The 15503-nt window shown below is 32.3% G+C and overlaps 1 protein-coding gene across 1 annotated transcript in view; it reads left to right on the plus strand.

The window, feature by feature from the left end:
- LOC115879196 overlaps positions 1-15503 on the plus strand; it is a 240595-nt gene that overhangs the window by 210630 nt on the left and 14462 nt on the right. The window contains exon 8 of the mRNA XM_030895887.1: positions 14661-14912. Within this exon, the coding sequence (XP_030751747.1) occupies positions 14661-14912 (252 nt within the window). The remainder of the gene's footprint in view (positions 1-14660; positions 14913-15503) is intronic.

Consider the following 15503-nt stretch of genomic DNA (forward strand, 5'->3'; position numbering starts at 1 on the left):
CACATCCTACTGTTATAAAAGAAAACGATATCAAATATATTATAAAAATTCTGATATTTCTCCATTTTCTCCATTTTCCAATTTCATTTTCTTCTGGTACGACTAAACAAAATCTCAAAAATCTTAGTGATACGTCGCAGCAATAAAATTTAGTTTGCAGCGACATCTTGTCTATTAGCCGAGCCGTAAGTAAGATAAAATAGAAGTTAGAACGTCTAATATTGTCGCCATATTTGTAATTTTCTATGGTAGTTTACTTTAATTTTAAATTTTATTATACACCGTGGACACATTTTAGGAAGACCAGTCTTTTACACTTAAATCCAACTGCAAATATAAATATCTACTTATATTTTCTTCTACATATTATTAATTTTTAATGTACGGTTTGTTAATGGAATGGCATTAATATACAGGGTGTCAAAAATAGTGTATCTAACTTCTGTGGATGATTCTACAGATAAAAATTTACAGCCCTCATAAAGTTAAATAAAAATAATATATTTTGTTTATTTTTAAGAATATTTGTAAACCGTTATTTCTGAAATTTTGTACTCTTACATGCATTTGCCAAAGCGAATGGCGATTGTAAAAAAAACTATTTCTAAAGCATTAAATTGAGCAACAATGTAAATTTCTTGTCATTAGCTTTAGTAAAAAAGATATTTTGTAGAAAAATTGTCGTGGCATTGCTGTTAAAGATTGCCAATGAATTTTTATAAGAAACTTTTTATACGCGCTGGGAGTAAAAATTCAAGGCCGTGACACACAAGCTAGCGAGACGGCCTTTACGTGGTAACACGACCTTTATTTGTGAGCAGTCCACGTGTTTATCATTAATATTGATATTATAATTGTTTATTAATTTTTTTATTTTACGCATATAATAGTATATTATTCAACGAGCATATAATGGTGGCTGTTATTCACGCGGATGAAGTTTATGATCATAAATCATCCAATCATCAATAACAGCCATTATATGCGAGTAGAATACTGTACTTTATCCAGGACAATAAAAAAAAATTAGGTAATATTAATATAAATTTTATTTTTAATATCAAAAAATATTGAACGAGTATAACGAGTAAGTTACATGTTAACAAAACATTGAAATTTTCTTTATTTTGTGCGTACAATCGCATTCCAAGTCGGTTTGGATCGAGCGCAGCTCTTGTTTGGAGTTTGGATTGAGATATCGGTGGAAGCGGTGAATAATGAAACCATTATTCAGTAGTAAATAGTGGATATTATTATTATTTCATAAACTCATGTATAATAATTAAATTATAGACGAGTCGTGGATAAAACTATTTGTTAGGTGGATAAAACTATTTGTTATTGTCTCGCTAGCATCATTAGTTATGGTAGTGAAGTTATGGGCCCTTAAAAGAATAAAGCTTTAAGTCACTCGAAGCTTCAAAAATGGACTTTTAGAGGCCCGCGGCCGGGATATCGAAACTGGATAGAGTAAGAAATGAGAGAGTTCAGTTTGGGCGTCACACATCATGGGCGTTAAACACATGGACGTTAAACACAGAATAACAAAAGACCTCAAAAAAAACACACACAGGTGCTACGGGCACGTACAAAGAATGAAAGAGAGCAGAATCCCAAAGAAATTACTCAATTGGACATAGTTGGAAGAGCAGGAATAGACGGGGACATCAGAACAAGAGGAGTAGAAAAAAGCCTCTTGACAGACAGAGACCAATGGAGACTGGAAATCAGAAGACGGCAAAGAACACTATAAACTGATTTAGAGTGAGAGGGAAAGTGAATAGCCAAAAAGTCTAATATTAAAATAAACATGTATAACATTATCTTTAAATAAACTGGATCGACTCTAAGAGAATCCTAACAAATAGAAGACCGGAATCATTGAAACAAGAGAAAGAGAGCATCTACCAGGTACCTTGTGAATGCGGTGAGTCGTATATTGGAGAGATTAAACGTCGTCTAAATGTACGCCTTGGCGAGCACAGAAAACATGTATAGAAAGTTGAAACAATAAAGCTGGATTTATAAACTCGGAAGTTGGCCTTCAGTTGAGGTTCAGTTGCAGTTGGATGTTCGCGGCAGTTGAGGTTCAATATTTTTGCATTTATAAACTGTCAGTTTTGGTTGTAGGTTAGGTTTGGAATTGTGAAAATTTCGAACGTTTTTCTTTCGATTTGAAAATACTTCTGGTATTTGTCAAAGTTCAAACATAGTAATCCACGATTATGCAAAATATAAACATCACATTAACAGAAATAATGAAACAACAATAAGGGTCATTTTCCAATGCATCGGCGTACTGTGCTTCACGTGATCGACAGGCGCTTATTCATTGGCTGTCGCCGAACGTCGCCAGCGGTCGCCAACTGCCCGCAACTACCGACATAAACATTGACCATCTTTGAACTCCGCTGAACGTAAAAGGAACTGCCAACTTTTCGACCAACTGACTTTATAAATGCGCGCGTTCATTTCATAGCGTTGAACATTTTGAACGGCAACTGAACCTCAACTGAACCTCAACTCCCGAGTTTATAAATCCAGCTTAAAGTCAGGTACTGCGGACAATGTTTGGTCAACACAGCACAATATAAAGTGGTCGGAAGCTTGAATTGTCCACAGGGAATCTCATTGGAAGCAGTTTTTATAGCGAACAATAATATCTTTAGCAATCCTAGTACCGAAATATCTACGATATGATAACCACTGACAAAACGCTCCAATGCAGGCAAGTGGTCACCCTTATAGTTGACTACACCTCACATTTTGACCGGTAGTTTTTTACCTCAGTATAAAAGCCCATTAGTTTTAGGAATTAGTATAGTTTACATTTGATAACGGTCAGTGATCCTTCTGACATAAACCTTGTGTAAATCAAAATAAATACAGAAAATGGAAGTCCGAAATTCTTTTAGTTTCATTATGATTTTACTTCTACCACTATGTATACCAGCTCATTTAAAAAAGAGTTATGTTATGTATTATTCACTCAATTATTAAAAGCCGTAATTTTTAAACCACAGTTTCATTCTCTGAAAACATGCCTAACCATAGCAACACGACGTAAAATAGCATATCGTTATGCCTTATTGGCTTTAAGGTAGCGGTGTAGCTAGTAATTTTAGGACAAATTGTTTATTGCGGTGCGACTATTCGAAAACCAATTGTTTAATTCATACTCAATTTTGTTGAATTGGCTTCGAATTGGCCGCTCAATTGGACATTAAAGTTTTAAAATTGGCTGCGCAATTACCGGCTATGTCGATGCTACTTAAATAGTAATTCGTTTTGTTGGTGGAGAATAATCCCTAAACAAATCTATAAACCAGTTGTATTTAATGGAAATGCTTTATAATGCCACATGACAACTATGTTTCTAATTATTATATTTTAATAATACCAGTTTTTTTTTAGTTATGTTTTAGGTTTATTCTTCCTAATTATGATTTTAAAATGTTTTTTTTATAGTTATGTTTGGGGTAGGGACATTATATTTTAAAAGGCTCCCCTATCTCCTAGGTGATGATGTTTGCCATTATAGAAGCTTTTTGTAATTATTTTGTTTTTCATGTACCTTGTAAGCATCTGAATTGATGCTTACATTGCTTAAAATTTACTCCTTTTGGCGTTCTTGGAGTGATTTCAAACTTTTTGTAGCAAGCGTTCCTGTTATATACAGGGTGCTACAAATTCGAGGTACGAGCATTAGTATCTCGGTAACCGTAATAGATACGAACATGATTAAATTGGGGCAAAGTTGCGCTTTGTGATGTTCACCCAGACGCCATCAAAAAAGTTTTAAAAATTTCAAGGATTGCTGAGTTTTTTGGAAAAAACGGATTTTTTTGAAAATCAATTTTATTTTTTCCTGTCGTTACTTTAAAGAAAATCAAAAAACTAATTGTGCACATTCTCATAGCCACTTTATTAGGGCTATCTGATAGTATTTTTAGATTTTCAAATTAGCTGATAATTTGTGAGATACAGAGGCCAACTTATTTTTTTTAAATACGGACCTGCATTTTTTATTTTCGGTTTTGAAAGAACTCGGTCTCCTGAGTACAATGATATGCTACTTTTTTTTTGGTTTTTGGTACCTTAACAACAAAAAACTATATAATTATTATTTAAAATAATTTCAAGTCCGACCCTGTTTTTTTTAATTATTTAATCTAATTATATTCATCGTAATATACATATTGATCAGCGCTAATTATCATTGAATAAGGAAAATCGGGCCAATTGGAAGATTCAAATAAATTATATCCAGGTCAGCAATTTAAAGTTATTATTTTTATTTGTTTTATTGTGAATTTGAAATCTCAGTGTGCGATCTAATAATATGCGTAATATTCATAAAAAAAAAACGAAAAAGAAAAAAAAAACGAAAAACGGATAGTAAAAATCGCCTGCAAAACGTTTTTCTTTAAATTTAGTACTACCTATTATAGTATTCATGGTTTACTAATGTTCGTTAATTTTTTATAAAGTTGCTTGTAATTCCTCTTAATTCCTGTGGAATTCCTCTAAATTTCTAAGGAATTCCTTGGAATTCATTGGAATTCTTACGGAAATAATTGGAATTCCTAGTAATTCCTATGGAATTCCTTGGAATTCCTCGTAATTCCTTGGAATTCCTGTAGAATTCCTTCATAGTGTACACCATAATTCCTCTGCGGTTTACCCCTCGTGTTGAGATGTATTGATTTCACTTTTACAAATGACGTGTAATGTATTCATTTGTATATTATTTTTATTATTTTATTGCATTTGATTTTCAATATTCAATGTTATACCCCACGTCATTTTTAAGTTTGAAAGTTTATCGATATTGTAAGGATGAATAGATTAAATATTTAAAAAAAACAGAGCCGGACTTGAAATTAGTTTAAATAAATTGTGTTCAAATGTCTAAAACAAACAAAAAATATTAAGTGTGGCATATAATTGTACTCAGGAGACCGAGTTCTTCCAAATATGAAATAAAAAATGCAGGTTCGTATTTAAAAAAATTAATTTGGCCTCTGTATCTCACAAATTCTCAGCTAATTTGAAAATCTAAAAAAACCGTCAGATAGCCCTCATAAAGTGGCTATGAGAAAATGCAATTAGTTTTTTAATTTTCTTAAAAGTAACGACAGGAAAAAATAAAATTAATTTTTAAAACTTTTTTGATGGTATCTTAGTGAACATCCCAAAGCGGCAACTTTGCCCCAATTTAAAGATGTTCGTATCTATTCCGGTTACCGAGATACCAATGCTCGTACCTCGAATTTGTAGCACCCTGTATACCATAAAGAAATTAATTATGTTCTGAGACGTGCCTACAAAAGCTAAGTTTCATTTAATTATAATATTTTTATACTCTTCTTTTATACAAAAGCTAAATATATGTCAGTTCTACTAAAACAACTTACTAAAATATCAAAAAAGAATTAATATAAAGGTTTTATTAATTTTAATTATATACAGAACTTTTAACTATGGAGTTTTGAAAAGAAAATGAGGCACTCGTCAAAACTTTTTATGATCATTTGAAAGAATTATGTATCTCTCATTATAATTCTAGAACTGAGAGACATAGCTAAAAACTGACAGAAGAATATTTAATTAATGAATAAACTTTGAAATTTTATTTTAGAAAAAGAAATGGTCGGTAATATGAAATAATTAATGCAAAATAGGAAAAATATTCATAATACTAATTAAGTAAAACTTAGAATAATACAAAGAGTGAATGACTGCAATGGTAAGTTATTTATCACCGGTGATTTTTTGAAAATTTGGATCTTTACATAAAGGCACCCGCTCTACTATCTAAATTATTTTCAGAATTTTAGTGTCGCCGCTACTACGTAATCCAGTTTGCTGGAAGAGGAAATAAATCCAAGTTAAAAAGCAAAAACAAATCTAATACATATTCAATCAATATAGTCTAAAAATAATAGCAAAACTCCAAATTTCTCTTCTTCTTCGTATGTTTCTGTAGACAGTTATTCATGAAGGAGAAAATAATTCCAGAGCTTTGCAATATCAGCCTGGGTGTAATTACAGCGTTGTCAGATGCCAGAAAAGGTACTCAAAAGCAATCAAATTTCTAAAAAATATTTAGATAAAAAATGATGTCTTATATTGTATTGTATTAGTTAAGTTGGAAAAACATCAATAAAACGAGATTTATTTAACATGAATAAAAACATTTTTTTTATTAAAAAGGGATGGTGCCCTACATGGTAAATTTTAACAGCTGCTAAGGTTTTTAAATTTGTAACAAAAATTATATAGCCTATACAGACCGGACCACCGTAGTAGTAACAAAGACAAAACCGGACGAATTAGCGTATACCCGTCCGCCGGATAAAAAGCAGGCGAAAAAATGCGATAAAATAAAAAAAAGGTCGATATTATGTGATAAGAATGTTTCAGAATTTGTATTTATTCGTGTTTTAATAGCCAAAACGAATACATAGATTCTCGCGACAGTTCTCGTGTAAAATTTATTTTTTAAGTAAAATAATGGATGTTTACGAAGTTCGTGAGAAAATTCAAATTGTAAAATGGTATTTCCAAAATAGGTCTTATCGGGATATACAAACAATTTTTCCACAAACTTTTGTAAACAGGCCAATTCCATCTTTACTTACCTCAGGAGTGATTAATAATAATTTTGAAACACATGGGTGCTTGTCCCCACAAAAACACAAAAAGCCTGATGTGTTGATTAATAAAGAACAACAGTTAAAGCAAGTGTTCATTTGTGCTACCGCGGATCAAAATTCCACGTTTGCAAGTAATCAAATTGCTGAGGTTTTGCCCTGCCCACAATGCCCGTATTGTTCAAGAATATTTGAACTATACTTTTCCCAACCGTTTAATTAGTGGATATGGAACTATTTTGTGGCCCGCTAGATCACCAGATCTGTCTCCCAATGATTTCTTTTTATGGGGTTATGTAAAATCCAAAGTGTATGGTCCATAATAGGGCTAATAATCTGGATGAGCCTCAAGTAAAAATATGAGAGGCTTTCCAAACTATTAGCCCTAATATGTTAGCCAATGTCAGACGGGGATTTTACGACCGCCTAGGCTTCTGTCTAGCACAAGAAGGTGGTCTTTGTGAACACTTGTTATAACTTTTTTTATTTAGAGTAATTAGTTTTTTGGGGTTTAGAGAATTTATTTATTTTTAGTTTTCGCTTGTAAACACACTCAAATAATAAATATTTAAGTATTTTTATTTACTTAACTTTACACTTAAAATGAAAATAATAAATACTCGGCACTCCTCGCGTCGTAGGAGTTCCAAGTCTGTCACGACCGACCCGTCCACAAGCACGTACTGCCTGACCAGCCGACTAGCCGGTAGTGAATCTCGAGAACGAACGCAAATCGGGTAAACGTAAATTCGTCCGGCAACTTGCTATGTTACTAGTAGCCTGGTCTTTTCTGTATAATTTTAGCCGTACCATACGGCTAAAATGGATACTTGGCTAGTTTTGAAACTAGTGTTAGCTTATCTATGACTTTTACGAATACTTCAATTAGTTGATTTTATGAATAAACACAGCACATAATTATGTAATATAAATTTGTTTTTTACTTGATCTGAGTACTTCAAAGTCTAAGGTTAATTCCTGACTCTTGGAATGAATTAGCTATAGTTTGCTGATTTTATTATTTTATATGTAAACGTAGTTTTCAGCTTCAAAAAATACGCTATGATCGTTTTTATGCGTGTATATATTCTAGTTTTAACTTACTACAAAAGGACTAAAGACCATAAATATATGAAGCGCTTAAAATTAATTTTTAAGGAAATTTCAAAATTTTACAAAACGATATTTCGTCGTAGATATCACGAAGTGGTTTAAGTCATTTTTTTGACACTTTCAGGTGATCGGTTCTTATTTGTCAAAGAAACACTGTGGCTAAAATATATTTTGGTTGATATTGAAACAAAAGTCGTAGAAAACTTTAAACCGCTCTACTGAGAAATATCAAAAATATGAGTTACGCCACTTCGTGATACCTACGACGATTTTTGTTAAGCAAATATGAAATTTAACCACAAATAGTTAGTAGCGGCAACATGGTCGAGCAATCTTCTGTTAGAATGTGTGGGAAACGTACAAGATTGAGCCATTGGATTTTCGTTCGTGTTTTTCACCGTTTAAGGAATTAACATCAGCTTGGGGTAATTTACATTTATACATAGGTAGAAAGAAGGGTGTTTACTGTTTAAGTCGATTTGAGCCCTTTCTCAATTTTGTGGAAAAAATAACATAAATATTCAGTATTACTTGATCCATTTCCTTCATTTGACTAATAAGGTTTTGATATAATTTAAACTCATTCAGAGTGATAATTACGAAATATTTTTTTTTTCTATGCATAACATTTTTCGTTAGTATAACAAGAAAATTGTGGGTAATATTATTTTAGCATTATTTTAGCAATATTTTATGAGCATTTACATTTCAAGTAGGACAATGATGAAAAAAAATATTTTTTGTCATCTTTTTTTGTCAAAATTTTATCAATATTCAAGGCTCCACTACTACAAAATAAATTACGATATAAAAATCATAGCATACTGTTTGATTTTATTGAGAAAATCATTATTCTGTAGAGCAGTTAGTTTACACCATTTAATAAGTTCAAACACAAGTTAACTAACATCGGTTCATACAAAATAGACATGATATAAATCAAATATAAACGTTCTAAGGTAAAATTCTGTAACATCTTCCTACCACTTTATTTTTGAAATAGACAAGATAAAAATGGTCTACAATAAAAGCAAACCAAATCACTAAACAGTGTTTACATTTTTAATATAACATCAATTATGCAATTATACATATTCAATATAACATCAATGACTGAATTTAAGTGCGCGATTCTTGTCAAAAAATCCAAAAGGACAGTTGCCCTTCCATTCTGGGGTACGTGTTGTGCGACTCAATTTGACCGCATATTCAAGCTCCAGAAGAGAGCTGTTCGATATTCACTGGTACTAAACAGCAGAACTCATTGCCAGGACTTTTTAAAAAATTAAACATATTAACTCTTTCTTTCTTATTTATATTTGAATCCGTTTTCCTAACGCGTAAGCATGTATCAGCTTTTCAATAAAGGCCATCTCACACTTATCCATTTAGGAACGTGGAGCAAGATCTTTATCTACCCACCTTACGCTCAGAGTTAGTTAAAAGTTCAACATTATACAACTCGAAAAAAATGCACGATCACCTGCTATTTGAAATCAAATCCATAACATCATTTTCTTCATTTCGCAAAGCATTGAAATCTTATTTACTAGACAAGGCTTTCTACGCCGTAAATGACTTATATTTTGATAATCGAATTTGATCTTGTAAACACTGGTCTAATGTTTGCTATTACTATATTTACCAATGACATTATCTAGAGGTCATTGATATTTAGTATAAACTTACTAAATATTTTTGAATCTTATTTTAATTTTTTTGTTCTTTGACATTGTAAACATTTATAAATGTTTACTTTAAACAATAAGACTGGCAATGTTATTTGTATAATGTTTTGTATTCTCTTTTGTTTGTTTGCTTACTTTGTTTGTTTACTTTACCTGTGTCTACAAATTGTAAACTTTTTTGACAATAAAGGCATTTATTTATTTAATTGAAGACTTGAAGTAAATAATGTTTTTAAGTGCAAAAAATCGGTTTGTTATATTTTATTTGTAAAATGTCCTAAGATCCATAATCAACTACATATCATCATCATCATTCTCAGCTTATTTAACCATGTCCAAGTACGATGTAGCTACATATGGTGTAGCCCCCTTCACATGTTTAGATACTACTTTTGTAGTTGAGCCCATTTTTGTCTATTGTTGGCTATGCGGGTCCAAGTTATCTCTGCTAATTTCCTAATATCATGGTCCCATCTCAGGTTTGGTCTTCCTCTATGCTTCTCAGTTCCTCGTGGATAACATGCTGTAATTTATGTGGTACATCTGTAGTCCGTCCTTCTTGCCAGGTGTCGTCCTGCACATTGCCACTTGAGGGATTTGATTCTGTGGATGACAGTTATTACTTGGATCTTTTGTCGTATCCACTTTATTTTACGGTTTTTTTTTGGTTATTCCCAACATATTTCGTTCCATTGAGTTTTGTACGACCTGCAGTTTTCTTATAATGTCCGTTTTAAGAGTCCAGGTTTCGCATGCATAGGTCATGACTGGTGGTACACATTGGTGGAATGTTTTCTTCTTCAGATAGAGTGGCATTCTATATTTGAATATGATTGAGTTTCTTCCATAAGTACTCCATGCTAACCTAATTCTTTGGTTGATTTCTAGTAGTAGAGATCCCGAGCTGTGTATTAGTTGTCCTAAATGTATGTATATTTCTACTATTTCCACTTTTGAGTTATTAACTAGAATAATATAACAACAACATTGTAACGTTTTTAGTTCGTTACATGTCTTTTTTACATATGATATATGATGTCTGGCCTATCATCACCGGATTCCCTCTCGTTCAAGCCGGATAGCTTATTTGACGCGCAATTTTTACGTTCCCAGCTATAAGCCTAGTCAGTAACTACGGTTGTAAGGATTTATGGTATCGCTCTGTGGGAGCGCGCGCTGTCAACATCGCTTCTGTCAATTCTCTGTGATCTAACTTCACTTTTGGTTGGACCGTTCGGCCTCTTAGACGCCATTAGTCCCAGTGTTGAGAAATGGTGGTCATTTAAATCTGGCTGTATTATCTGAATCAGCTGCCATTTTGAAGCTACAGGTAAAGCTGAGTTATTTTCCTTTAGATTCGTTATTATTAGCGAATATTTTTAGGGTAGAGTTACGGATGGCCCAACTTGTATTTGTATTTGGCTGGCACGTTGGCGTCCCTTTGCTTTTGGCCTCCAGAATGTCATTTGGAAGAAAGGACAGATTATTTATTATTTATTGAGCCCTCGAAGTACTTCGAGGTAGGTTCATTTTGTTTATTAGACGGTGTTTGATTTTAAACATGGGTTTCATGTTCTTAGGGTCTTACGGACGGACTATTTACAAGGTACAGGCATTATCCAAGGTCCTAGTATTCCCTTGTGCCACTGTCTTATGGACGGATGTCCCATGGACAAGTGTCCCCTGTAGGATTGATTTGTCTTCGCATAGAGTGCCCCAGCGTGGGTGTGGCTTGAGCCCCGTGCTGCTTCACCCCCCATTTCTAAGCCTGGATCGCCGACAGACAGTGCAGAGATGCAAGACCTCCTCGCGCTGCTACTGGTTGAAGCAGGGTTACATTAAAGAACAGCTAAGTGTAATTTTAAGTTCTAGTATTGCATTTAACACCTAAAATGTTTTCAGTCTTAAACAGTAACGTACATTTAAACTATAGCGTACAGACTATATTTAGTGGTTAGATTATTAAGAATATTTATGTCAATGCAGTAGTAAAAGTGTGATTTAGATTTTAGATTTCATAGTATCACGCATTGTAATGGTATTACTTTCTATAGACATCATTATTACGCTATACTAATAGATGAATGACGAGATAGATTCTAGAATCTACAGGTTGCAACACATCTGATTGAACACCGTATAAATTTAACAATTTAAATAAAGTAATGCTACTTTTCTTATATTTTCTCTAATATTACACGCATTGTATTTTCCTTATAGTCTTTACATAGAACGTATTTAATATTATTTACATATATAGTTTTATTCAACAGGTAACCACTATAATAATTATTAAAATTGTACAATGATATTCACCATCAGAATTCGTAACGAATAAATATAGTCATTAGTTTTAAGTATTATACAATTGTGTTTTCTTTCTCTGTACATGCCTGGCGCCCAATATCTAGATATCTTTTGTTTATTATTATTGATTAATTTTCTCTCTAGTGAAATACCTTATCCACGACTGCTCTCCGATGAAAAGCTGCCGTTCGCAGTGGTAGTTGTTTTAAAAAACGCTACAACATAATATACAAAGCTATGTTAAAGTATCGAAAAAAATGTAAATTATGTATAATTTGTATCTAAGAATAAATTTTATGCATATACTTTATATAATATTCTATAAAATAAAGTGCATGCCTAAATATAAACCTAGTTTAAAAGATTTTATACAGATAGCGTTATTTGCACAAAATGCCGCAGATGCTGTGCAGTATAATAGGTGAGAAATTTTGCGGCCAATTTAGCAAACCTATAAGGTTTATAGTGCTATCCCTCTTGTTAAGGGGATTAGTATGCGAGCATCAGCCAGTAATTTACAGGAAAATATAGCTTTCACGCTAAATTGTTCAATTTACTTATCTGCAAGCCATATTCCCCAATACTATTACCACGCGATTTACTGCAGATGCACCAAAGAAAAGCAAATCATTTATCTTGTCGCTTAAATTCAATTTACAACGTATAAGCAAACAGTTGGAAGGTGTTAAATTATTTAATTATCTATAAGTTTTAATTATTATTAATGACTTGCTTAATTTTGTTAAATATTTTTGTTTGGATTTTATACTCTCGGTAAATATTTGAGAAAAGATAAAAATATTCATTTCTAAAAAAATAATCTTTATTAGTAAATTCTATTCCGTATGAACATTTTAAATACTTTTTTATTTGTAGAAAGATTTAACGTTTAATAACGATTTAACTACTAGAAAGTTTTAACGTTTAATAAAATTTTAATACTGAAATTATTGCAGCTACTTTCAGCCCTAAATAATTTTAAGTGACTAATAAACTTTGAAATTATTCAATTTTCAACCACCCATTTTTGTTGCTCTTAGAGAAAATTTATATGCGCATAACCAAAACTATTTGAAAATATTAGTTAAATTTATAACAGTTATTAAAAGACAAAGAAGATAAAAAAATTTCTTTAGAATTTATTAGTTAATCATTTTTTTTCTGATTTTTAGAAACAGGTATGATAGGCTATTAAGATCGGCAAAAAAAAAGTTTTTTTTAATTTCACTCAAAATGAGTTATTTGGGTCATAAATGACCTAAATACAAAATATTTTCATGGTGTCTGACTGTCTGTCTGTCAGTCTGTAACACGATAACTCAAAAACTGCTAAACCGATTTTAACCAAATTTGGCACAAAAATACTGTGGCACCCGAGAATCTGGTCATTAGTTTTTTTTTGGGGGGGTTTGGTATGTGGTATGGGAGGGGGTTAAAAATTTTAAAAAATCGTAACTCCAAAATTACAATAGCTAGCGAAACGCGGTTTTCAATTTAAGATTAGGAATAATATTTGCAACAAAATTTGTAAAAACATCAAAATCAGTCAAAGTCGCAGTTTTTGAGATAAAAAAATTGGAAAAATTCCTTTACTTTGAAACTAAAAGAACTGCCTACCAACTTTTTATTAACATATTTTAGTATGGGCGGCTATACGGACCTCCCGGCGCCAATTTTTGTTAATGTTATGTTGTATTATTGAAAGTTTCGTATTGGATTGTCTTGATTGGGGTATTATTATACATATACATATATTTTTTAAAGCTGTTTCAAATCTATTGATTACATAAAAACGGATTTATCGAAGAGATGGGATGGTACTGGCTGAGGATCGAAACGGTCGCTTTATTTATTTAAATAAAAATGTTTATTTATCTAAATAGAGCGACCAGCAAGCCGCTACCTTAAGGAAGGCAATGGCAAACCATCTTGAGTATATTTGCCTTGTACAGCCACTCGAATAGAGCCGTTCGGATTCGGCGATAAACTGTAGGTCCCGTGTACTTGTGAAACACTGATGACACACATCACAGGTACATTCGAGAGATAGCCGACGCTCTGTATATAGTATGGCACTGTAAGTAGAATAGATGTTGATAAGAAGTTTCACTTCAAATATGCGCATATAGTGCAAACACAATTTTTATTCGCATATTTTTTTCTCTGTGTTAAAAGTTAGCCAAAAAAATCCGGTCAAGATAGATAGTCAATAAGCAGTGTGATCATAATTTTTAATTACGATTTTTAATTAAAGACTACGTGTGTTTAAATTTTCAGATATTATTTAAAAGCTCTCCGATATTGATTTTTCATAATTTTAAAATATATGATATTTATTTTGTTATCTCAGTGTGGTGTATAATTTATTGTATACCACACTAGATCACTAAATTCCATTCTTTTCTGTCTGCCTTCATTTGTCATTTGATGGTAGAACTGATATCGAGAAGTAGTGTCTTAGTATTCACATGTTGCTAAAGTTACTCTAAACCCTCATGGAATTTGTTGCTGGAAATATATCAAGGAGGACCAAATGGCGGTTCATAGCAACATATTTTGAAATGTCTGCATCACATTTAGATGGATTTTAACAATATATCTCCAATGTTAGATGTCATATAGCCATTGGTTTTAATAACTGTGTATAAAAGATTATCATATAAATTTATTTTGTATTGAATTTTTATTTTCTTTTATCCTGTTTATTCCGTATCTTACAGATTACAGATTCTTCAACGTTTTAGTTGATTATGAGGCTATGTACAACTTGTAATCCAATCTTCACTATATGACCATTATTAATATAATAAAATTAAAACTAAAATAAAATTGAAGGAAGTTCAGTTAGATAATAAGATAATATTATAATAATAATTTATGCTTATTTTTGTTACAGTTAATCAATCAAGAACGAAAGCTCAGTACCGTCTGCTCCAGAACGATGGCAGCCATGTCGTTGGGTTTCATAGTCTTGGTAACTCCCTGGACGATACAGGAAGTGGTAGCCGCGTGTACGGGTTCGCGAGCACCACCTTCCCTTGACTTTTTAGCCACGTGGTTGGCCTTAAGCAATAGTTTCTGGTACCCGTTTATCTACTGGACGCTCAACAATCATTTTAGAAGAATAAGTAGGGAAATATTTATTGGGGTGAGTGTATTTCTTAATAAATTTGTAATGTAATTCATATTAATCAGAGAGAATAATAAAAATATTTTTGCATTTTTCTTTTGTTATACGGAGACAATCATTGAAATAGTTTGAAAAAATAGTTAAAGAATTTTAGGATTAGTTACTGATACCGATGCTAAATGAAATTATCGATCAAAAAAATTCAGCAAATTTGTCAAAAACAAAATGTCAATTCATTTAATACGTTAATTTTTTTGCTTTTCTTAAATAATGATAGCTCCCGTATATAGCGTTTAACGCCTTGGGAGTAGCAAGGTACAGCTTGCCATACTAGAGCCGTTCGGTATACAAGGAAGGTAATGTGGCTAGCACTACGGCCGCTTCAACCGCGTATTATTACCTCAGGATTGTGAATCTCAAGTACTCATTTAAAGCTGAGTCGACCTAGGTACCCAAACTATTTTTATTTTAATAAAAATAATCGGCTGATGAAATGCCGGGTGTAGGATTCAAACCCAACAACCTTTAGATAGGTAGACGAGAGCTGTACCTCTACGCCAGCGGGCACCACTTTTGCTTTTCTTTATCTACCTAAAAATATACAAATTT

Source organism: Sitophilus oryzae, unplaced genomic scaffold (assembly GCF_002938485.1).
Source record: "Sitophilus oryzae breed Bouriz unplaced genomic scaffold, Soryzae_2.0 scaffold_1576_pilon_pilon, whole genome shotgun sequence".
Lineage (NCBI taxonomy): Eukaryota > Metazoa > Arthropoda > Insecta > Coleoptera > Curculionidae > Sitophilus > Sitophilus oryzae.